Genomic DNA, 25505 nt, shown 5'->3' with positions numbered 1-25505 from the left:
AAGGGGGCAGGGCAGGAGCAGCAAGATAGCCATGGAGGTCAGGCAGGATGGGCACTAGAAGCAAGACACACCATGAAGAGCAACAGTGAGACTGTGATGGCATACACACAGACGATGGAGGGAAGGTGGGAGGGGGTCAGGGCCAGCTAACTGACCACACAGGGAAGGTGGGAGGGGCCATGGCAGCACAGAAGACCATGCATGGCAAGTGGGAGGGTTAGTGGCAGCACAATGGCTATGATGGGCAAGAAGGAGGGTGCAGGGGCATGCACAAAGGACGATGGAGGATAGAAGGGAGGGTCAGGACCTGTGCACAGACAAGAAAGTTCAGGGGAAGGGGCCTCACAACAGACCGCACGGGGCAGGCAGGAGGAGCAGTTGCAGCACAACAGACCAGGGAGGGCAGAAGGGTGTTGCAGTACAATGGACCATGTGGATAGGAGGAAGAGGATAGGGGCATGGCATGTGGACAGGCAGGGTGGAGGTGGCAGGGACAGGTTACAGTCATCTGACAATGCTAGGCAGGTGGGAGGGGAGTGGCAGCTCAACAAAACACTCAGAGTAGATGGGAGTGGCAGGTCCATGGAACATGGTGGGCAAAAAGGATGGAGCAGGGGCATGCACAAAGACATCGGAGGGCAGGGGGAAGGAGAATAGGGGCAGCAAGCTAAGCACAGAGTTTAAGCAGGAGGTCAATGATGGGACATAGAATTGGGCAATGGAGGGCAGGAGGAGTGGACTGGTACATCATACTAAATTGAGGGCAGTGGCAGCACATCAGACCATGCATGGCAGGAGGGAGGAGGCTAGTCCATGGATTCACACAACAGAGGATAGGGAGGAGGGGGATGGGGCAGCAAGCTAACTGTTCAGAGAAGGCGGGTATTAGGAACTTTATTGTTTTTAAAACGTGTGTCTGAGTGAACTACTTAAAATATGAACAAGTATGCAGCATAATCTCACTTTTATTCAGGAAGAAGAGGACGTTTGTGACTGTGACTCCGGGCTCACTTGGCAGAAACACCCCCTGACCCTCCACCCCCTATCGCAAAATGTAATGCCCGTGAAAAGGGTAGGTGAACACAGTGTTATATAGAACATAGTCCTGAGAGCACGATTGCAAATGAAAACTAGATATAGTGTATGGTATAAACCATGCACCAAAAAGTGTGATATAATATGAACCGGGCGTGAAATATAATATGCAATACATTGTGTGCAATTACAGATTCATTGGAGAGTGCGAGATAGCACAGGCACTAGCGCGTGCTATGCGATATGCGCCTTGGAGTGTAATATGCACAGGGCAGTGTTGTGTAACCTAACTAGTCTCTAAAGTTGTAATATAAAATATGTGCTGGGGAGTGTAACGTTGCATATGCACTGTGACAAAGATATGGATCCCAGATTGTAATATGTATGGCACAGCACTGTGCGTTATAACATAGGCATCGAGGAAGGCACCTTAGATGGGGCAATATAACCCGTGCGAAGACAAGTGTGGCATGACATATTCACGGGGTGGTGTTACAGTTCACATGGGCTAGAGAGTGTCATAGCATATGCACTAGCTAGTGGAATACAACACAGAGGTGTGTGGCACTCAGCAGGCAATGGTGGGTGTAACACAGCATTGGGCTCTGCCAGGAGCACGCTGTGACTCTCAAGTGATGTTCGTCCCCTTTCCAGAGAGTAAAATAAAAAGTATTACACATCCGGCAGTGGATGTGTGTTTTATTAATCGTGAGGGGGTTTTCTTGCATAGTTTTGGTCAAATTTTTGTCGAATCCCCTTTGAATGGCTTGGTGTGCATGTGTATTAAATGTGCCCGTCAATAGCTACCCATGTTTCTATAAATAAACGACAAGGGTGTCTACCAGGATTAGGCACGGTAAGGCATCAGACATGTCAGAGCTTCACTAGTGGTGTAAATACATTCCACGTGGATTCATTGTATGCATAGTTACCTTTTAATGAATATCACGCAAATCGTCATGGTGATAGGTACGTACGGTTTGTCCAGCATGTCCTAGGTGTGTCTATAAATATATATTTTTTTAAAATAATAAAAAACAGTGGCCGGCCCTGGGGATTGGGGTCAAAAACGTATAATTAGGAGACAGGCCCTGGGGGATGGGGTCATCAGGGCCAATAAATTAGAATAAGAAGGGGAACCACACAGCCCCCCTTCTTAAAAAATTTAAATAAATAAAAGACTGGCATCGTGCCGGAGGTGATGCCCCCTCCTTGCAGCACTCTGCAAACGCGCCCCCTGGGAAGTTGTAAGTTGGGGAATTAATTCCTCTTCAATACTGAGGGTCCCTGAGGGCCAACTAGCCAACAGGCATCTCCAGTATGCGCCAGGGAGCTGCGATGCAGACAGGTGTTCTGAGGCCAAGCCCCTTTTTACACCTCTCTTCAACGCAGCTCTGTGGCGCTTACTGGAGGTACCTAGTGGTCTAGTTTGACCCTAGGGACCCTTAGGATTCAAGGGGACTTAATCTCTCAACTTAGAACAGCCACAGGGTGCGTTTACACAGTGGTGAAGGGAGGGGACGGGGCCTGAGTTAGCGTGTGCAAAAGCGCCCTGTGGCCCGTTTTAAGAGGTAGTTTTAATCCCCCTGCCCTATTATATACTAGGGGCTTACAGAGGAGGTCATGCTAATCACAGGGGGACCCCAACGCATAATGTTCCCTAGTGTATGTAGGTGTTTTCACTGTATTCTAAGTGTCTTTTAACATAGCACTGGCTCTAGGACTGGTTAGTCAGACTCAGTTACCACCAGTATCCGTCTGAAAAAGTTGAGGGTACAGGATGATTTTGCAACAAGGCTTCTTTCTGCTCTTCTTTTTGTTCTTTCTGCACGTTATCCTTCTTCCTGCACTTTTCTTCGTCTTTGAGGACTTCTGTTGCTTCTTTCTGCACTTCTTTTTTTTCTTTCTGTGCATTTTTTCTTCTTTCTTCACATGTCCTATCTCTGTAGGAATAGTTAGAAATTAGCATTTAAAAAACCTTTGAAATTCACAGAAAAAAACATAGGTTTCAGGCACGTTATAGTTAGGAATTAGCATTTAAAAAACCTCAGAAATTCACTGAAAAAACCATAGGTTTCAGGGGTGTTATAGTTAGCTGGACTTTTCACTTGTACAAAACCATTGAAATTCCCACGTTATAGTTAGTTCAGCTAACTATAACTCGCGCGCCCGCAATGCACTGCTGATGACGTCACATATTACATCACTCATGACATGGTCAGTGACATCACTCATGACATCACTTGCAGTGAGTAGAAAATAGAATTTGGGAATCAGGAAGGCACCTCATATGTTCAAAAGAACAACTAGATCTAAAGAACAAAATTACATTAATTGAAAAGCTTATTTGTGTACTTCTACAGTAGTGACCAGCGTAGGTACAGGAGGGTGAAATTCATACAGTAATCTGTGGACAAACAATATTTATGTCTCACCTTTGTATCATTCATATCCACAATGTTTCGATAAATACTGACCTCATTCAATATACAGTCTAGTTTTTTCAGCACCCATATGCTTAGTCGATTACACTATACGTACCTTTGATTCTCCCAGTGACAAACAGAAATCCATCCTGGTCAAATTTGCCTAGATCACCTGAGTGTAGCCATCCTTCCTCGTCCAACACATCAGTTGTTTCCTCTTCCATGTTCAAGTAGCCCATGAAGATGTTTCTTCCCCAACTGCAAATTTCACCAAAGCCTTCCTTGTCAGGCATGTGAATTCTAGTCCTGCATCCTGGCAGTGCCTTCCCACAGCTGTAGAGATATAAGATGTATGATCATTGACTCCTAGGCAGACAGCAATGTGTGTATAACCATACAGCTAGAGTTAGGCTGATCCTTTACCAACAAGACCACGTAAACTTGCATTAAACTCTTTTCCACTTAATTCAAATTAAAATATTTTTGCACCGAGCCCATGCATGATCATCTGACACAAAGAAACAAATGAACTGCAAATGTTTCATTACTACTGAATTTGGCAGTATAGAGTGTATGTAAGTCAAGAGTGAGTGAGTGAATTACAAAGTGCATTAATGATTAATGATTAAGTAACACGCTAACAAAGAAGATTCTAAGAAAGCAGGTGTGCCTGTCTGAAAAACCTCCACTGATTACCAACCTGCTGTAATGACAGAGACATCTGGTACTACGACTTAAGAGCAAGGATAAAAAAGCTTTCCCTCAAGTCAACACTGCCTAAAACATTAAACAGAGAAAAAGAGTAGGGAGGCAGACCAGAGAGACAGAACCATAACAAGTCACAAGACCCTGCTTGGTGCATTAAGAAGGACACTGTGAGCATGACCTTCTGAGCAGCAGGGAGCCAATTCAGTAAATAATGAGCATCCAAAAGAAAATAAACAAGTGTAACAGCCATTACTACTCATTACAGGTGGGCCCTGGGGGATTGAGGAAGTCCAGATGATGGGTAACTAACATTCAGGGCAAGCTGAATTAAAGCATAGGCGACTTAGCATCCTGAAAAGTATATCCTGAAGTGAAGCACCTCGTAGATATTTCACACTTTCAATTTTCTGTCTATAAATTGCTCAGCAATTTTGTAATTTTTGTTATTTGCTTATGAGGCTTAATGTTCTTTCTCTGCAGATGTGCGCTCCCTTACCCCTTCTTTCCAGCATTATCGGTGGTATTTCTCCCATCTCATAGGTTTCTCCCATCTCTTTCCTGTTGGTAGCTTCCCTGAACTGCAAATGGTTGTTTTGTCCTCTGCAGTGCATTACCGATTGGTGATGCCTGCAATGACTATTGACTCATTCCATCCTATGACCTGAATCCTTTATAAACAAAACAAGGTGAAGCTCAAGCGCAGCACAGTTCTTAGCTGCTTGTACACCCTAAAAAACAATCTAAATAACTGGTGGTATATTGAGTCTGGTGGGTTGGTGTGCTCACACCCTTCTCTTGCACAACAGCCCTCACCCCACATGCCTCTGTAAAGATACCAGTCCCTCTCTCCCTGGATTGGTTGGTGAGGTGTAGGCAGACCACCAAGGAAGGACAGGGGATGTTGGGCAATGGAGAGCTAAAGCCATGGCTAGACTTGACTTTGACTTGGAAGAAACATCGCTGGTCAAACACAATAGAAGAAGTGGAAGGAAAGTGTTAGGTTTTTAGGTTTCTTAGTATAAGGACAATGCTGTTATTACTTTTACATCCAGAAGAGCTTCCAATGAGGAGAGGGAGAGGCAGGTGAAAGGGGTCAGATTTACTAACATTTGACACAGTGGAATGCCGCAACACAACATGCTGAGTCAAATGGAGAGGGCGGGAATGTGCCACATGTACTAAGATACGGCGCTTTCCTGCTCTCTCTGTGCTGCCGCACTAGTGGCAGTCAAGTTTCAATGCAGACACACTTATGCCATGGTGCTGGGATGCCTGTATTGCAGGTAGGATTGCAGGGACACCTTGCTGCACAATAATAATCTCCTGAGGATTTTCATTTTCTATGTGTGCTGCAGAATGCAGCACATATAAAAAGAGGGGAAAAAAAGGAGAAATAAACATATTTCTCCTTGTTACGCCTCCCTTTAGAAGGTTCAGCATTTTGACACATTCGTAGGTTTATTTATTTATTTTATTTAAGCAACTTGTAAAGCACGCAAATACCCTTAGGTGTCTTGGCACTGAGTACTAAAAAGGAGGGAATGCCAGGAGCGGGTGACTCATTGTTTGAAGAGCCAGGTTTTTACTTGTTTCTGGAAGGCAGGCAGGGTGGGACTGGTCTTGATGTGATGGGGGAGCATGTTCCATAGTCTGGTAGTGGCGACAGTGAATCTTCTGTCGCCCCATGAAGCTTTCTTTGTTCGAAGGACAATCATCAGGTTCGCTGCTGATGAGCGTAAGGGTCTGCTGGGCATGTAGGAGCAGAGCGTTTTCTTCAGAAACTCAGGACCTGCATTATGGATTGCCTTGTATGCGATGCATAGTGCCTTAAACTTGGTTCTACTTCTAATGTGTAGCCAGTGGAGCTGTCGCACTACCTTGGATATTGGTTTGAATCCTGGCGGCTGCGTCCTGCACCAGTTGCAACTTATTTAGGACCCTTTCCTGGGCATTGATAAGGAGACCATTACAATAGTCAACCTTCGACATGACTAATGTGCTGATAAGAGTTCTACCGGCACTGATTGGGAGAAAAGGTAGGAGTTGTATTATCATCCTGAGGACTTAGAAGGATGAGGAGACAACTGCATTGGCGTGGTGTGTGAATGACAGCTTGTTGTCAAACATAACTTCCACATTTCTGACCTTTGAGATGGGGGACGGAGGTGATCCTAACTTGGCTGGCCACCAAGTAGGGGACCAGCTAGGGGAGAGGCTTACTATTGTTACCAGATCTGGGAACTCGCCAAAAACCATGAGTAGATGCATGGGAAAACCCATGCTGCACCCTTGGAACACATTCACAGGGCAGAGTAACAAAAGGCTAAATCTTCGGCTGCTCTGCTTTACTCCATATTCACTACGTTTAGGCAGAGCCAAGGTGGCTCTGCATGACACAGTTAATCTTTCTGATGGGCTTGCATTGCCTTTTGCGTCACTCTACTTGATGCAAGTACAGTGCAAGCTCTAAGTAAATATGGACCTAGATGTCCCTTTTTGGACAGCAACTCCTTCACCCAAACAATTGACAGAGGGGCCATCTAGCAGTACTACTAGAAACTAGTGAACAGTATACAAAATTATTTTGCTTCAGAAAAATCCTATTTCAGGGCTGCTGGAAACTCCTCAACCGATCAAGCTGTTTTATGGTGGCCCTTTGCCTACTAACAATATTTTTTATATGAGTGGAAAAATATGCTCCCAACTCCAGGTGGGGTTAAGCTGCCTTTTTCAATACCTAAAGGAAGAAACTGAGTGCAGTTGCAAAAGTAGCAATTGAACCAAAAGTGCACTCTTTTTCATGTGTAACCTATATCTACTTAATCCCACAGATGCATCTGAAATTAAAAAGACACTACCTTGTCTCAAGTGTTCTCCTATTTGGCTAGTCTTGATGAAAGGAAAAGAGAACAACTTACTTTATTTTCTGGATGAAAATTGAATGGGGTGATAGGTAGATTTTGACTCCTATAAAATGAGAGAATGGTAGAAGCAATCCTTCCCATAACATATATGAAGATATGTCCTACAGCTGGGACACTGCCTAAGGATTATATAGTTATTCTGAATGATGAATCGGAGCAGGAAAAGATGGCGACTGGATTTTGATTTCAGAATATTAATAAATACCATAAGGAGTCAGTATTTGGAAGGGGTTACTTAAACATAACCCTTTCAAATACTGATTCATTATGGTTTCCTAAACCAATTTTAGGGTTCGGAAAACATTTTCTGAATTGTTAAATGGGCAAAGAGTGTTAGTGTTTGAAATCCCCCTGATTTATCACATCACAGGGTTTGTAAATGCTAAAACCGTTTGTACATCTGGCCCTAAGATATTTTAAAACTCAAAACAAGATTAGATACTTTTTCAGGGTTTTAGGGTATTATCCAAGATTCCTCCCAATTGTTTCTCCATAAGTAACTTCCTCAGTAAGTAAGTAAGATCTGGGCCTAAATCCATCGTTGTTTCGCTCACCATGCCGTTCCAGCTTGAACCCAGCCATATGCAAATCAGTCTTGACCCTGTGCCTCATGGGAACAGTCCAGCCCGAACTGCCAAACCAGGCCTTCCCTGGACTGGAAACAAGCATCCTAGGACCGGTTTCAGGGTTTCACCCCTCTTCAGCCAGGATAGCTTGATTCCAGTGGCATGGAGAGCAAGGAACCCACGTCTGAGCATACCCTTCCCAATCGGGATGACATACAAAAACAACATTTGATGGACAGAATGCAGAACAATGTCATACATTCACCCCAGTACAGAGATCTGGGCCTAAATCCATCGTTTTTTTGCTCACCATGCCGTTCCAGTTTGAACCCAGCCATATGCAAATCAGTCTTGACCCTGTGCCTCATGGGAACAGTCCAGCCCGAACTGCCAAACCAGGCCTTCCCTGGACTGGAAACAAGCATCCTAGGACCGGTTTCAGGGTTTCACCTCTCTTCAGCCAGGATAGCTTGATTCCAGTGGCATGGAGAGCAAGGGACCCACGTCTGGGCATACCCTTCCCACTCGGGGTGACATACAAAAACAACAGTTGATGGACAGAATGCAGAACAATGTGATACATTCACCCCAGTACAGAGATCTGGGTCTAAATCCATCGTTTTTTTTGCTCACCATGCCGTTCCAATTTGAACCCAGCCATATGCAAATCAGTCTTGACCCTGTGCCTCATGGGAACAGTCCAGCCCGCCTGCCCGACTGTCATCTGGTAGCCAGTCTCTTGTGTAGAACATGCCCCTGTCCTTCTGAGGAAAATGATGTGATTCAGCTAGGCCAAAATTCAAGCATGGGGTGACCTTCAAAAATATGTTGAGATGCTCTTCTGTCTAAACGATGGCTTAGTACAGTTTATATATTAATCCACACCCATTGGTTTGGTGCCAGAGCCCTGGTCCTGTTATCATTCCTGATTTTATTCACCCAGAGCTTTTGCACAGTGTACTAAATCCTTGAACAGAATGTTCTACATTTCCTACAAAGAAGTGTAACTGTAGGCAAACCATTTCTTTGCACATTATCTAATGAGGCAATGCAAGGAAATTTGTGCTAAAAGTAATTGCTTGAAAATATGCCAGCTTTAAACGTGAGCATGTAAAATGGAAGTGTTTGTGCCCTGCGCCTATGTAACCTCGTGACAAGACTCTTCACTGACTCCTGCCCATCTCGCAGTCGGCAGCGCACCAGCTATTCTCCCACAGCCTGCACTCAGGAAGACAGCGCTCATGACACATCTTCAGGCTGGCTTCAGGAAAGCTGATGAGCATGCCTACAGTGACATAAAAGTTGTTGGCAAAGCAACCTTCATGTAGTCTCTGGTCTACTATGGGGGAGTTAACCAGCTAACATATCAAGAGAAGGAGAGTGAGACTTCTCCATTTTACATAAATAGAGAAAATTTCAATTTTCAAGGTAGGAAATTGAAAGGTGCCAAAAAACTGGAAGGGCAAGACATTAAGCTAGAGGCTGGAGACTATTGACCAGAAAGGAAAGTGAGACTTGTATAAAAGGAACACCCTCCCTAACACTAGTTGTCTCTGTTAGGCATCATTCCATAGACAGTGAGACTAAAGAAGTATGGACAACTTGAGAAAAGTCTAACAAGGAATGTCTGCCATCAGGAGTGAATTTGTTGTCTGAAGACTAGGCCATCTACTAACTGGAACTGCACTGCTCCAAGATAGTCCTTGTCAGGAGTGCTTTAACTTCCTGGAATATATCATTTGAACATAATTTTGTGTTCTTTCGATCCATTTCTTTATCAATGTGTTCAGAGTAAGACTTACACTCAGTATACAGTTTTAAAAATCCTTCTAAGTCAACTGTGTGAAAGTCTTGACTTCTCTGCTGGTTTCTTTTGATTCTTGGTATTGTGAGCTCATATTCTCCTCATCTTTTTGGGTAAGTGATGGGCTATCTGTATTAAATCACTTCTTATTTGATTCAGCTTCTGACAGGACCCCGTCGACTCCTGCTTCTAATGAGGTAGTTATACAACTCTCACCAGCTTGAACATCCTATGTAATTGTCTTGGCTAATGAACCCCCACTGAAACAAGCACTCATCACCAGCAGACTGGACTACAGAAACACGCTCTATGCCGGAATCAACAAAACTCCCTTTTGCAAACTCCATACCGTCCAGAACGATGCAGCCAGACTTGTCTTCAGCATCCCACAGCATGACTTTACCCAGCACTTCTGCAACCTCCACTGGCTCCCCGTCGAAAAAAGAAAAACTTTCAAACTGCTCACACATAAGCTTGCAAAGCCCACCATAACACCAGACCCCAATACCTCAATGAAAGAATATCCTCCCACGCTCCACTGACCTAGACCTAGCCACGGTCCCTCTCATCCACAGGGCCAAAACGGGTGGCAGATCCTTCTCTAACATTTTCACCAAGACCTGGAACAAACTCACCCTCAGCATCACACAAAGTCCGACACTGCACTTATTCCAAAATTACTTCAAGACTTTGCTATTTGGATGACAACGGCGCTGCCCACAACCCCCCACAGCACCTTGAGACCCTCACAGCTGATTAGTGTACTCTAGAAATCCCTAATGGATTGATTGGTTTTGATTGAAACAAGCTAAAACAGAGTCTTATAACTAAGTTAAAAATAAGGTGGTACACTGGCTAGCGGAGGCACTCTCTAATCTTTATTTCCATTTGAGGAAATACTTATGGTCCGGAGAACAGTTTGGATTGGTAATAGCCAGAGTAGTGGGTGGTGACTGTATTGTAATCAATTTTGCCAATCCCCAGAGAGTTGGCTTCATGCTGAGTGAATTTTCTTCCGTCCTTCACGCACCTGGTTTAATTTCTGTACTTCCTCTTAGTTTCGTTTAACCCCCCATGTGAGAGGGAGGGGCTAGATAAAGGGAAACATTTTCCACTGGAAGTGGCAAGTACTAACTCAGCCTGGATACTGAGCAAATTCATCCCTGTGCATAACTTTTTTGAAGCACTGATCAGGCTAAATGAGCTAGATGGACTGGATAACGACGAGATTCAACCCACCCCACCGGTGTGAATGTCAATAGGACCTCAAGACAGTTAAAAATCCTGAACTGGAATTTAGTTGGAGTCAAAGGCAAAACAGGGGATCACAAACTGATAAATCTTCTTAAATCCCAACATCATTAATGTACATTAATTTACAGAGACATGGGACACTGAAGGGGAAATATTTTTAAAAGGCTATGTGCCCATTAGTGGTAAGGGCATACAATCCTTAAGTGGCCAAGCCAGAGCGGGCCTATTGACACTTATGAAGGTAGACAGCACCAAGATGATTCCAACAAACTCCCTACATTTTTCCAGCATTCCTATTGAATGTTGATCACATTTTAACTATATTACACATCAGTATATATAATCCCTTATATCGGAATAAAAACACAGTGTCCTTAGTGAAAGCTGACATGGTTTTAGATGTTTTCCTCCTCTCTCACCCCCTACACACCAAACTGAGTTGAACGTATCCCGGGATTTTAACTGATACTCATGTAAGGACTGCTTCCTATATGACCCTAAGGCTACAGAGGGGATCCCTGTTGAACAAGTTCATGTTAAGCACTCTCCACAAGATAAAACCTTAAACGATCAGACTATTAACCTCAATTTATTTAATCTCCTTTCCATGTGAGCACTCACACAGCCAGATGGTGTCTCCATGTTTAAGGGTCATGAAGTGGGTTCTATTATTGACAATATTTTTGTGTGTAGGGTGCTTTATTGTTTTTGTCAAGTTTCTCCCTGGAATAAAATCTGTATATTGACCACAATCCCTGCATTGCTACTTTTGTATGGGAGAACAAGTTCTGGGGCATAAGTGACTTAAATCAAACTAAAACCTCCACCACAGATAGAAGGCACAGAATTAAATGGGGAGTTGTCATTCCCTGGGAATTTAACGCTAAGATGTTGTGGTACTGATAGGAGCAGTTCAGTCTCTGTCTTGACGACTCGGCTTCAGATATTGACATTTTAAAAGTGTTTGATTCTATTTATGAGTTACTTAAGCAGGTACTTACTAACCCTGGATCAGCAGACCAACCTAAGCCATGTAGGTAGTTTGGTAAAAATTGCACCAGATGAAGGAGGAGCTCTTGACATCACTTAAAAGCATCCCATGAGACAGTGGCAAAGTCAAAAGCTACAGATTAGCCTATACAACAGAAATTTTAAGCAGGAAGCTGCAGCTCAAGAATGAGCTGTAGTCAGTGCAAGTAGAGGCCAGCACATTAAAGGACAGTAACAAGTTCTGTGGAGTCTTGAATCATCCCTTTTTTAAGGAACATTATTTGACAGACCAGGGGGAGTCAGTCCTGGCACAGGCTTGGACAACTCACTTTTTAGCTCTGTATAATTATGAGGTATCCAAACTCTGACCCAACTCTATTAATAATACTGAAGCCCTCACCATATTGGTAAGAACTCAAAGAGGCTACACTGTCCTTACCCTGGGGCAAGACCCCTGGCGCCAATGGAGTTCTGGGTGACCTGCTGAAATCACTAGTGTACCTCTGGACTCCTGTTTTAACTTCACATATATATATGCAGCCATCAGAAGCCCTCATCCAGAGGCCTGGAAGAGCTCAGTATTAGTCCCTATATGTAAAAAAGGAGCCAGATGAAACCCCTCATACTACAGGCCAATTTTTCTAATTGATGTCAAAGTGAAGATTCTGGGTCACATGATTCTAGAGTGACTTACCACTTGGGCCAATGAGAAAGGGATCCTTTCTGACCTGCAATATGGGTTCAGAGCCAGGCACGATTGATCAAAACCTAAACTCGCACCTCCTGACGCATGAATAGGCCAAGGAGGGCTCAGTCCACTTGGCCTTTATGGACCTCAGGTCGGCTGTTGACTCCATCAAATAGGATACACAGCTAAAAGCCTGCCACAACATTTAGACTCATTTGTTTATTTTATGAATAGCTTGGATTTACCTGCAAATTTAAAAAAAATCACATTTTATTGTGGTAGGCCCTAAGCACACAAAATCTCAGCACAGAGATAGGTCCTAGCCAGAGTGGAAAACTCTCTTATTTGGGTCTGCTACTTATTTCGGAACTCAGCTGGAAACCAATACTCATCAAAAATGGAGGGATCCTACAAGGAACCATCTCTGGGTTAAACAATTTTGCCAGGCGCCTCAGGCACCCCCTAAACCTTTATTAGTCATGTACAAGGCCACATGTGTCCCAATGGCAGCATAATCTGGGGTATGCCAAAATTGATCATGTCCAGGTGATAGAAAATAAGTTCTTGAGAAATATATGGGCTGTTGGTCAGGAAGCCCGAACAAAGCTATTCATAAAGAACTGGGCGTGTTGTAATTGCGGATTGTATTCAGGTTTATCCACTTTAATTGTGGTGTTCTTTATGGCATAAGGATAAATCACACTTTAACAGGCTCATACTTCAGGATTGTTTGCTTTTAGACAATGCAGCCCACATCACATGGCAACAATAAATCAACAAATCTTTAAATAAATCAGGGTGGGCAGGTATATACACCAACCCTAGGGGCATAGAGTAAAGTGACATTGCATGGGTTAAACTGGGCTTCTCCCAAAGGGCGACTGCAGGATGGGAGAAGTCTGCTGTAACAAAGCAGACCATGCACATGTATGTGCTGGTAAAATTCGGAAGAGGGATAGAGCCCTATCTCCTTTTGAATGTGTACAGTAAGCAACTTCGCTCCTTAACATTTTTGAGGCTGGATATCTTCCTTCGGCTTTTGTTTCCGAAGGAGGGCCTGGTCTAATGCATCTAAATGGCCTGTTTGTAGTTGTGATAACATCTCGATCTGTGACACCATGCATATAATACTTGTGTGTCCAAAATGTTCTAATCTCCGCCTCAAGTATATCAGGCCACTTTTGATTCCTGAACATTTTAGACAAATTAGACCTGCATATCTTTTCTTGCAGCTGCTAGCGACACCCACATTGTGTTTTTTTTAATTATCATGTTCTCTCTGGTGTCTTATCAAGCATTGTGGTTTCAGGATCTATCCCTTTTCAGGATATTGATGGTTCACTGTTAAAAAATCTATTTTTAACTAATTGTTGATATGTATTATTGTAAAGTTTTTCTCCAACTTTTTTTCAATGTATATTTGTCGTGATTTACTGATGCTGCTTAAAGAGTTATACTCTTTTATGGCAGATTGTTGCTGAATGAATGTATACTTTTATCATTTTTACAAAAATCGAATAAAGTTTAATATACTGAACTAACTCAGCTTCTGTCATGACCTTTTTTGTTTCACTGCATCTCTCAGGAAGGAAGTGAATCATACTGTTTTGATGTTATATTGTTGTTATACTGATCACCAAAAAACAAACAGCACCTTTTCATCTCTTCACTCGATACAAGAACCTTCTATGAGTTGTTATAATTTCCTTTTTTGGTAGTTGCTGTGTAATGCACACAGAAGTATGATTTTCACACGTGATCTCTTCTTTTTCCAAGAGCAAATTTCAGCTGCACTTGTCCCTGTCTTTTAATGATCTGGTCAGACAATTTTGCGAGTATCAACAGGAGACGGGTTTTGGCCCCACTCAAAAGCTGGGAGTAAGCAGTATGCAATTTATGGGACAGAGGTTGTGTACTTCCTATGACAGAACACAATTCAACTGCATTCCTTTTTGCTGTTGGGGTTTATGGTTTTCATCTAACATGGCTGCCATGTTCAAATTTGATGATGCAGCAGAACATAGGGTTGGTCTTATTTTGGGCTTCTTTTGGTTGACCAGTTTGGATGGATTGATTTGCTTTGATCTAGATTAAGGGCACCAAGAGTCTGGTCTTTGCTTAGAGAGTAATTAATCACATAGGGCCACAGTTGCATTGTCAATCCTAGAATGTGAAAGAATTTGGAGGCTGGCATACAAACAGGGTTCGCCCAGTCACTACTCAGCAGCACTAGCCTCTAGGCCACATCTACTGGTACAGACAGTTTCACATCTCAAACACAGAAATGGGATTACAGTTTCACTGAAGTAAGTAATTCAAGCCAGTGCTTCAGTTGAACCAGTGGTTTCTGTGGAACCCACCGGCACACATTTTTGGGGACCGGTACTTATTTTTCCTCATCAAAAAAATTACTGAGAGCAAGAAGGTGAAGAGCATAGAAGGGGCAAAGACATAGAAAGAGTAAAAGCGTCAACCTGCAAGACCGAGATAAAGGGAAAAGGAATGGCTGGTAGCCTTGCCTATCAACATCTATCGGTACTAGCAACATGCATCTAAGCAGGACTTTGGGCACCAGCACTCATTCTATTACTAGTACGTTGCTTATCTATGTCAGTAAATGCATTTATTAGCATTAACATTAAGTAAAATCTATCTAATTTAAACTTTAAAAAACGCAATTCTTTTTGTTTTTAACATTTCAAACTATGGAGGATTTTGTTTCCACTCTGCATGCACAGTAGATAAGACCAAAGATTTAGGCTACTGAAACTGCACGTCAAAAAGTATGGCAGCTCTAGCTGAGCAGTTGTGGCTACAACAATACCTCTAAGATTGAACCCTTTCCTGTAAAACATTGGTGAGTGATACTTGCCACCAGAACGAGGCCTACTCCTGAACAACATCCCACATACCTCACAGAGTGAGGCTTCTGACTACTACCTCTCACTCTCTCTCTATTTTTTCATCTCTCTTTTGAGGCTCTATTCATCTTCATTTCTTATTTTTCTCCCTCTCTCTTGCCTCTTGTGAAAAATTGGGTTGTTGGTTGGCCTGGGGTGTGAGGCCTAGTCAGGCAACAGCCACAATCCCAGGCAGGGTGAATCACAAAAAGTCATTAAATTAACCTTTGCTTAACCCTAAGTAGCTCGGCACAGAAAGCAGTCAGACTGAACTTAGAAGCAAGGTGTAAAATGTTTATGCAGCACACAAACAGTAACAAAGTTAAAAACAACACAAGGAAATCTCACACCGATTTAGGAAATGTTAATTATTATTATTTAAAACCGAATTGACAAAAATCCAATATGTAAGACCAGAGTTATGATTTTTTAAAGCTTTTTGTAAAAAGCGGTGCCTAATAAATCAATGCACGAACATCTAGTCACATGCGGCTGGGTCAAAGTGGAAATATATGGCTCACTGCCATGAAGAGCAGCTTGGATATAAGAAGTAAATTGGATTTAGAAAAACTTTCAGGGAAAATGTTCAGAGAATATAAATGGAACGAGGCTTGCAGGTGGGGTCAGAGGAGGGAGTATTGTCGCTGGAAGTCACTAGAAGAATGTGGTAAAGATTTCTACGTTCAAACTTTGTCACTTTTTTAAGTCAAAAAATTCCAATGTGATGTTGGCTGTTGCCAACAAGAGTTCTAAGAGGCTGGATACCCATTTGGCGTAAGACTGCTGAACAGACTTTGCTGCTGCAGAGAAGAACATAGGGGGAGCTGCCTCAAATCGAGTTCATTGCGAGCAATGCTAGGCTCAGAGGGCTGACTCCTGAGTTTTTAGAGTTTTTGAATTGTGGGGAATTGTTTTTAAAAGCACTGTTTCTACTGTTGTGGGGAAATCATTTTTAAAAGCACTAATTCCACTGCTGTGAGCTGTGTTAAAGCTCAGGGGGCTCTCTCGTTAAAATAAACCAATCACTCCTTGCACTTGCACCTTATTGGGCAGCCATTTCTGTCAGCACTCTAGTGGCGGGACCCTTATTGGGAGCTACTTAAGGGGCAGATGACGTGACCGCGCCGCTAGCATGCCTAATGCCAGCCCGTCTGCGCCCGTCAGCGTCTGGCTGGGGCCAGGGCCACAACCCCTACATCGTTTCCCTCAAACGATTACCAGTACAATGCTGTGCAGCAACAACAGCTTGATGGGGCCACTAAGGACACTTGCGCACATTCCATCGATCCTGGTAGTCAAGATACCGGCTGCCACACTGTTCATTTAGACTGTCTCCTCTCCTTCAACCCACTCCGCCCCCCAGAGGCCCTCCAATTTCTTTTTGATGAACTGAAGGTCTCTGCCCAAATATGTGGTGGAGATCTTCATTCTGCTTAAGGAAGAATGTCCAGATGTTTTGTTTCTGACGTGGCTTATCTCAGGATCTGATCCCGATCCCTGGCTCTCTTATACAGAGGTTAGACTGGACTGCAGGTAAAGGTGGCAGGATCGCCATCATTTACAAAAGCCGCCCTAAATGTCGTACCTCTGAAAATCACCTCCCAGACTGCGAGAGTCTCCTATGCACTATACGATTTACCCCCACGCTCACTCTATCAGGCATTCTAATATATCGTCCCCCTGGGGCACTGGGGCAATTTTGCAACTCACTACCGGATATGGCTGCTAATCTTGCCAGTACCTCCGCCAATTTCACATTATTAGGGGATCTCAACCTGCACTTTGACGATCCTTTGCATACGGCAGCAGCAGAGACAATCAAGGATATTTCAGCTTTTCAGTTCAAACTAAAGGTTAACAATGTGACCCACACAAAGGGCCACTTACTAGATCCTATTTTCTCCAACCTGGAGGACCTAATAGGAAGGGAACCTATCCCATTACCCTGGTCTGATAATGTTCTAATTCCTTCCTCCTTGACTCCAACATGTGCCAAGCCCTAAATCGGGCCAATCAGAACTATGTCATGTCTCTGGTCTGAACTCCCCTCAGAACTGTGGATCTCGGCCTTAGAAAATACTAAGCCAATCCCTGAACTTGACCCAACTATTGCTAATAAAAATTTCTACAACTGGATAGAGAGTTCCCTAGATCAGGTTCTCCCGAACAAAATTACCCAGACGAAAGTGGGATCCAATAGAATGGCATGGTGCTCTCTCAAGCTCCGAGAGCTAAAACAAACCTGTAAGAAACTTGAAAGAGTTTGGAGAAAGGACTTAACCTCAATTAAGAAACTGGAATATAGGGAGGCCATTAAAAATTATAGAGTAGAAATTACATTGGCCCAGGCTTCATACTACAAGGAAAGAATTTTCCTGGCAGCCAACTCCCCCATGAAATTTTCTACATCGTGAAAAAACTGCATAGAGCCCCTCTACCACCAGATACACCTGATGATATTGGTCAATGCTGTAATAATCTTGCACATTATTTTCCTGATAAAATCCAAACCATCTACTCGTCATTTCCTCCTGCAGATATCCAAACCAATCTGCACACAGAGGCTATTAGTCCTCACAGCAGGGAACACTCCTGGGAGGCATTCGCTTTGATGGACTCTGAGTCACTCCAAACTGTCTCGGCACTCGTGAAGAGTGGGTTGCCTATGATATCCAGCACCACTTAATACCTGAAGTCAGTCCTCGGCATGGTCTCCCCTATTATTCTGGGGCTGATAAATGCCTTCATCTCCACTGGAGTGGTTCCACCTGCATGGAAAATAGTGATGGTAACGGCACCTAGGCTAGACCCTGGGAATCTATCGCCCCATCTGACTTCTCCCAGGGATCAACAGAATAGTGGAGAAACACATCAATACAACGCTCTCCATATTTCTGGAATCCCATAATCTTCTTCACCCTTCACAAACTGGCTTTCGTCCGCATCAAGGAAAAGAAACTTATCTTTTAGCAGTTGTTGAAGAATCAAAGAACATTCTTGATGACGGAGGCTCCACTGCTGTTATCCTCTTAGATGTCAGCGCAGCATTCGACACTGTCAGCCACCAAATTTTGGTCCACAGACTCAGAGGTCTGAGGGTGACCGGAGAAGCCTTAGCATAGTTGCAATCATTCCTTGAAGACAGATTCTTCCAGGTTTTTGAGGGTGATGCCACATCTAAATGTATACCCCTCCACTGTGGAGTCACTCAAGGATCATCCCTGAGTCCCACTTTATTTAATGCCTATATGAGCCCGTTAGCGGAGATTGTGCTCCCCTTCGGGGTTCATATAGTGACCTACGCTGATGACACTCAACTTATCGTAGCACTAAACCACTCTGATAACTCCCCCCTCAGTCTGCGTCCCTGCTTAGTAGAGGTAGCCAAGTGGATGAACCAGTCTTATTTCAAACTGAATGGAGATAAGACCGAGATGATGCTCCTGAGGAATCGTTATCTCTTTAAAGCAGAAGTAATGTGGCCAGCATGTCTGGGGCCTACCACTGCCCCTAAAACACAGATGAAGAGTCTAGGCTTCTGGCTTGATTAAGACCTCAGCTTTAAGGACCAGGCTCGGAAGGTCGCTGCTTCCTGTTATGGCATCCTAAGGATGCTTCACAAAGTGCTCCCACTTCTCCCCTTTCAGACAAAAAGTCTTATGGTTCAGACACTTATTCTTTCCTGCCTTTACCTAGGAGCCCCTCGAGAGCTCCAAACGGTGCAAAACTGCACAGTGAGCATACTTTTCAGTACCCTGAACAATCTATCTGCAAAACCTGCCCTGAATTCTCCTTACTGGCTCCCCATCCAGGAGACAGTACATTTTAAGGCCATGTGTATTGTCCACAAAGCATTAGCAGGGAATAGACCAGCTATCAACCGTTCCATTGTCCGGCCTCACCGAGCGAATAGATGCCTGCACTCAGACAATTTGCACCTTGCCGTGGTCCCCAGGATTAATAAGGCTAGAAGTGGGGGTCGTCTGTTCTCCTATAATGCCGCCAAGTTGTGGAAGACTCTCCTCCTCCACTTACGAAAGGAGTCCAGCTGTTTGGCCTTTCAGAAATCGTTAAAGACTTGGCTCCTTCCCTAGCAGTGCAGCGGTATTCTCAGTTTGACTGCCACCAGCGCTGAGAGGCCCTCGGGTAGGTATGCGCTTAATAATGCCTTTTTCATTTAATTTCATTTCAAAGTTAGCCAGAAGGGTGATGCACCTTGGGCAGCTAGATGATCAGGTTAGTCCCAGTCTTCAGTTTTCAGAGTAATTCTTGCCACAAGTTTTGGATTATAGTTATCTGGGTACATTTAGCACCATCATCAAGAGTCCATAGTGGAGGGGCAAAGATAGATAGATAATGCAGCCTGTAATTTGCTATTAATTATAATTGTTGAGTGTGAGAAGGGGTCATGACTCATGTGAGGGAATCCATTGCGTGTGTCAAAATGTTCCCAAATTTAAGTTTTTCTGTTGCTGAGGGTTTTGGGTTGCAGTTCATTTTAAAATCATGTTTGAATTTGTTTCAATATTATTTAATTATCTTTAATATCATAATATCATAAACAGCATTATAACATATGATTCTATTGCACAGAAAGGAAGAACATTAAACATAATTCCTATTACACTGTAGTACCTTTTGAATCCGAAAAAAAGATGAGGGGTGAGCGTTACTCACCTCTATGGGCCAAAAGTTGTAATTACAGTAACAAAAGCAAACAAGCACATAGGAATTTGATGACCCTAAGGTTATATGCTGAGTTTTCTTGTATCAAGTATTTTATATGTGTTTAATAAGGGAATGTGGGATCCTAAATCACCCGTAGCTGGAGTTTTCGGTTATAGATTGTTTGCCCAAACGTGTCCATAGTGGCAGCAGCTTCAATCCTTTGTGTGTTGAGGGAGTGTCATGGCAAGTTTTGTGCAAATCCCAATAGAGGATTTCAATAAAGGGGAGGGTCAAAATTGATATTTCACACACCAAATTAAATACTGCTCTTCATTACCCAAAAAAAAACCACTGAAATTAATAACTGCAAATTGTTCTCAAGGATTGTGTTTTGTTGGTTTGTTGTAAATCTGTTGAGTAGTTTTTGAAAGAAATGGTAGTAAAACAATCTGATGGTGGATTTAATAGGGTTAAATCTAGATAGTCCAAAATTAGATTTTTTTAAATAACTTTTTTTATTATTTGACTCTATTTTTAGTATTGTTTGATGAAATTTGGCAGATGCTTATATATATTTTTGCTCATTCAATATTTTTTTAATTCATGCACATCTAAAGGTAGGGACAAGGCTATGAAGTAGGGTCAAAACGGTTTTCAATTGCTAATACCCCTGGCAACCTGTTATGAATTTAAATTAACTTAGGTAGATGTTCAGCATGTTTATTCTCTGTCTGAATCTGCATGTGCAAGATTCGTGCAGATCCAACAAAGGAAGGGAAAAGTTAAAACATGTGTTACCTAATAAAACTCTTCAACTTACTACTGATTTGTTGAGTTTTATTTATTGGAAAGAGGCATGGCTTAATGGGAGGGAGGAAAGTTCATTTGATATTAACAACATTTATCAGGAATTGACTTGTTTAGTTTTTGCCAAATTAAGAGCAGGGCATGGATCCCAGGATTACAGTACACCTGACAATGTATCTGTTGGAAGAATTTTAATGTTGGGAGTGTGTTTTTATGGTTTATGTTTTAACAAAATGTATATCAAAAGAGCAAAATCAACGGAAGTGTTTCTATGTAGCAAGTGTCTGTATAGCTTGTTGTAAACTCCATATTGTATCTTCTTCACTATTGATATGGTATCATACCCTTTACCAGAGAACTATAGTGAAATAAGATGCCTTTGATTGCTGTGTTCACCAAACAAGCTGTATCCACTGACCTGGCAATGCGGAAGTTGCTCTGCACAGACACCATATATGGCCCAAAAGTCTCACTCAAACCGTAGACTTCCATAAGTGGTAGCTTCAGGCCCATGAAGTACTCGAGTGTCTCCGTCATGATGGGGGCTGCACCGGTATGGCACTGAGTGCATCGATCAAGGCCCAGGCCAGTTTGTATCATCTTGAGGGTCAGCTTATCTGTTAACCTGTGTTGATCATTGCTGTAATGCAGAAAGATGTCAGGTGAGATAATAACAATGCCAATACTATGGAGGAGTGAGAAGCTATAACTAGGTAAGAACCCTCAGCCTCCCAAACCTTCTAAAGTAATTTCACGATAGAGGGTTAGCCTAACTATTGAGATCCCATTATCTTTGCAAAATAGGGACTAATATGTGTCTGTCTTCGTTATTTATTTTGGGGGTAGCAACACAGTAGAACATATTGGGATTCCTTACAGTATTTGCACTGCCTACACAGTCTTACCTCAACTTCTCTTGCCCAGAGGGATTGAAGCTCTTTATTGGTAGGGCAAAACACACACATATAACATTTTGCAATGGGCATCAGTACCTAGTGCTTGGTGCAGGTAAGGCTGTGCTTTCCCTGCTTTTGTTACCGTAGAACTGCATGGGTTGTGCTTGTGTAGTCGAAAGACATCATTTTTACCTACAAATTTACGCTTTCCAAGCCGAGAATGGAATATCAGTTTAGTGAAGGGGGCGAGCTTCAGTTTGCGAGTTTTTAATCCCGTGAGCATGTTCGACTTGCCACGGGTTGTCAACCATGTCAAATACTGCTTTAAACTGGGCCTTAGGTGAGTTCTCTGGTGCATAGTATTTCAGGAGTGCATCTTGGCTCAAGCAGTATTCGGGCAGAGCTCTTGGCTTCCAGGTCAAGTGCAGCAAAGAGATGATAGTTGGTGGGGCATGAACGATCTCCCTTTTCATGGATTGGAAAAAGAATGGATCCCATCCAAGAATTGGGGATCATTGCTCTTATAAGTGAGAAACTGTCGAGCAGGACCGCCCCCAGAAATCTTACCCAGATTTGAATATTTCAGGGAGTAGTCATTGGGAGCAGGTGCACCATCATTCCACTTTTTCCCTATTGCTTTTATTATTATGTGTGTTATTATTATTATGGCTTTAATAATAAAGTTAAGTGTTCCGGTGGGTCAGGGGCAATCGCAGCCGGGTTGATGTTTTGGCCACTTGCTTTTTCTTCAGTATATCGTTTTTTCCCCCCAAAGATTATACAGTCCCTCTTTGTCACTCCTTTTGATCTGGTGTGAGAAAAATCGTTTAGTCCAGGTACTCACAGAAACAGGCTTGATTTAGCTCTCGCAGCATTGCACATTTCCGCAGCAGTATTTTCTTTCCCGGAGCTGCTCTGTTTATTCTACCTCTAGCGGAGATCTGTGTGGTGGTGCTCATTTGTTGGCCGCCTGGGCTCTTTGGAGGTTGTGCTTCCTAGCCATTAGCGATTAGTTCCGTGGACTTTATAAAAAGGAACGGAAGGTGGTGAATGTACCTCGTACTTTGACTCACCTCTGCTCCTCCCAGACTGTGTGGCGGATGTAAAAATTGATACTTGTATAGCGCACTACTCACCCGCAAGGGTCTCAAGGCGCTTGTATGAATACCCCTGTGTGGCGTCCACTCCTGGGCACCCCCAAGGTGGAGGCCAGGCATCCTTAGCGTTGTGGGGGACGTTTGTGGAGATTAAGCAAGCTATTGCCCAGTGTTGCAGAGTGGAACTCCATGATTGGAATGGCACCGAGGTGAGAATTATCAGGTCCGTGGAATTTCTTTTTTGAGCCCAAGACCCGCCAAGGCGGGGAATTGAACCCTGGTCCTGGGTTAGATCTCTGCATCAGGGTCTGCCGCTCTAATCATTGAGCCACACTTCTCCACATGATGTCCAGCATCATCGTACCCCATGTCTGTGCTCCACTCCCCATCTGGGTTCGGGAGTTTCCTTCCCACTCGATCCTTTTCAGGACTTTGTGAAGTTCTTCGCCAGGTGCATCTGCCAGTGAGGGGAGCTGGGCGGATGGACTTGATGACACTTCCGGGGACACACGCAGGAGTCTGTGATTGCTTTCGATCAGCCCTTGACTTCATAAGAGCTGAGGCTCGAGATGAGTACCTGCTGATGTCATCAATAGTCGACAAGTCAACTGTTGGGCGGAAAAGGCGATGCTGATCACTTAGGGGCATATCATCAAGACCCAAAATAAAATTATCACTGCTTTAGCGTCCGTTTTCGGGCTAAAAGCGGCGATAATTTTATCGCCCTATCAGCAAAGACATGCTAGCGCGTATTTCAATGCCTTTGCGGCCGTTTCCGCAACACCCATCTTTGCATCGCTAATGAGATGCAAAGTTGGCGTTCCTCACAAAAAAAAGTCAGAATTGTCGCTAACAGACATTTCTCCTATCAGCAAGCTGCACGCTAACCTGCGTAGCGATAAGAAAAGTAGCGCTAATTGTGGTTATCGCTACTTTCCTTACGCCTGCTTTCAGTCTGACTTAGCCATTATATCTAATGGAAGGTGGATATCATGGTTAAGTCTGCCCTGCACTATCATCAAGCTATCGCCAAACGTTGTGCGATTACTGCTGGATTTCCAGCGATAATCGCACATTTGGCAGCTTGCGCTTGAAATGTTATTGCTTTGAAGATAAGCGTTGCTGATAGCACACTATCTCAGCGATAAAATCCAGCAATAGCCGGCGATAATTATGCTCACGCTAAGCTAGCTTAGCGATAATTATCGCCGGCCCTTGCTGATATGCCCCTTCATTTCTTAAGATTTTCCATGGTGACTAACTTGTAGGTGTTAATAAAACCCTGGGATGTTCCTCTCTCTGTCAATGCCTGGCTCTGTGAGATCGCTTTGCCCAGGTCCAGGATACTGACATGGCCTCGTATTGGAGGAGTTATAAACCAGATTTTCTATTATTTCACACAATCCCTCCTAGGCCAGCCATTTTTGTTTCTGTTCCACAGTAAGATAGAAGCAGTGAGAGGGGCTTTTGACTACATCTTAGGTCTCTGATGAGCAAGGCTTGGTACTGACGGGGATTACTTCTAGTTTGTACTCATGCTTCGCGTAGACCGAGAGTGCACCTGATGGACAGCCAAAGACGTTAAATTTAGAAGCTGGAATCAAACATCCATATAATCTTGACATGGTACTGGTGGCCCAGTTCTCGTGCAGGTTTAAGATATACCCTGTGTTCAGGTAATCTAATACTGATTTCCCTTCCTTGATTTTCTTCCGGCTACGTTCCATGACATTATAGTTGTGTGAGTGCCAGAACTGGACTGCTGGGAACGCCGGTACATTGACTTGCCAGAGACCATGCCAGCCAGCTCCATGTGTTGCTTTCTGAAAATGCAAAACCCTCTGTTCATTGACATGATTTGTCTTTGCCGTGTCCTGGTTGAAGCATGTAAGTCAGTTGGGTTCTATTTGTTCCTTTTGATATGGTGTTTACGTACTTTGTAAACTGGGTCAAAAGCTCATAAAGGTATTTCTTAAGTTGATTTTTATTCAGTTCTATCGCCATTCAGTGAATAATGGGGCTTTCTTTAGCATTGAGTCCCGGCATTGTGTCCTGATGAAAATGTTGCATTCCTATCAATCAATCAATCAATCAATCAATCAAGCAATCAATCAAGCAATCAATCAATCAGGGGTTTATAAAGCGTACTTCTCACCCATGAGGGTCTCAAGACACTGGGGGGGTGGGGTGCAGGATGCAGCTCAGGATCAGTTGAAGAGCCAGGTCTTGAGGCTCTTCCTGAAGGTGTGTAGAGTAGAGAAGCATCTGATGTTGACTGGTAGCTCGTTCCAAGTCTTTGCTGCGACATAGGAAAAGGCTCTTCCGCCTGCTCTGGTTCTGCAAATGCGCGGGGTCTCTGCCAGGGCGAGGTCGGCGGAGCGGAGGTTCCACTTGGGTGCGTCGAATGAGACTCTTTCTTTGAGGTATTTGGGTCCCATGTTGTGGAGGGATTTGTAGGCATGGGTAAATAACTTGAAGGTCACTCTCTTCTCAATGGGGAGCCAGTGTAGGTCACGTAGGTGCTTGGTCATGTGCTTGGGTCGTGGGGTTCCGAGGACGAGTCTGGCTGCAGTGTTCTCTATGGTTTGGAGCTTGTGTAGCAGGGTTTGGTTGATTCTGGCGTAGAGGGCGTTGCCGTAGTCCAATCTGCTGGTTATGCATGCATGAGTGATGGTCTTTCTGCATTCAGGAGGGATCAAATTGAAAGTCTTGCGGAGGATGCAGATGTAGTTGAAACAGGTG

At 43.6% G+C, this 25505-nt stretch overlaps 1 protein-coding gene across 1 annotated transcript in view; it reads right to left on the bottom strand.

Annotated features, from left to right (window-relative positions):
- LOC146863703 (long-chain-fatty-acid--CoA ligase ACSBG2-like) overlaps window positions 1–25505 on the bottom strand; it is a 456555-nt gene that overhangs the window by 134886 nt on the left and 296164 nt on the right. The window contains exons 9-10 of the mRNA XM_085627841.1: window positions 21189–21410; window positions 3577–3794 (exon numbers count right to left, since the gene is read on the bottom strand). Of these exons, the coding sequence (XP_085483967.1) occupies window positions 3577–3794; window positions 21189–21410 (440 nt within the window). The remainder of the gene's footprint in view (window positions 1–3576; window positions 3795–21188; window positions 21411–25505) is intronic.

This window comes from Triturus cristatus, chromosome 2_1 (assembly GCF_964204655.1).
Source record: "Triturus cristatus chromosome 2_1, aTriCri1.1, whole genome shotgun sequence".
NCBI classification, from domain to species: Eukaryota; Metazoa; Chordata; class Amphibia; order Caudata; family Salamandridae; genus Triturus; species Triturus cristatus.
The sequence above is the reverse complement of the archived record's forward strand: the minus strand, read 5'-3'. Positions and strand labels throughout refer to the sequence as shown.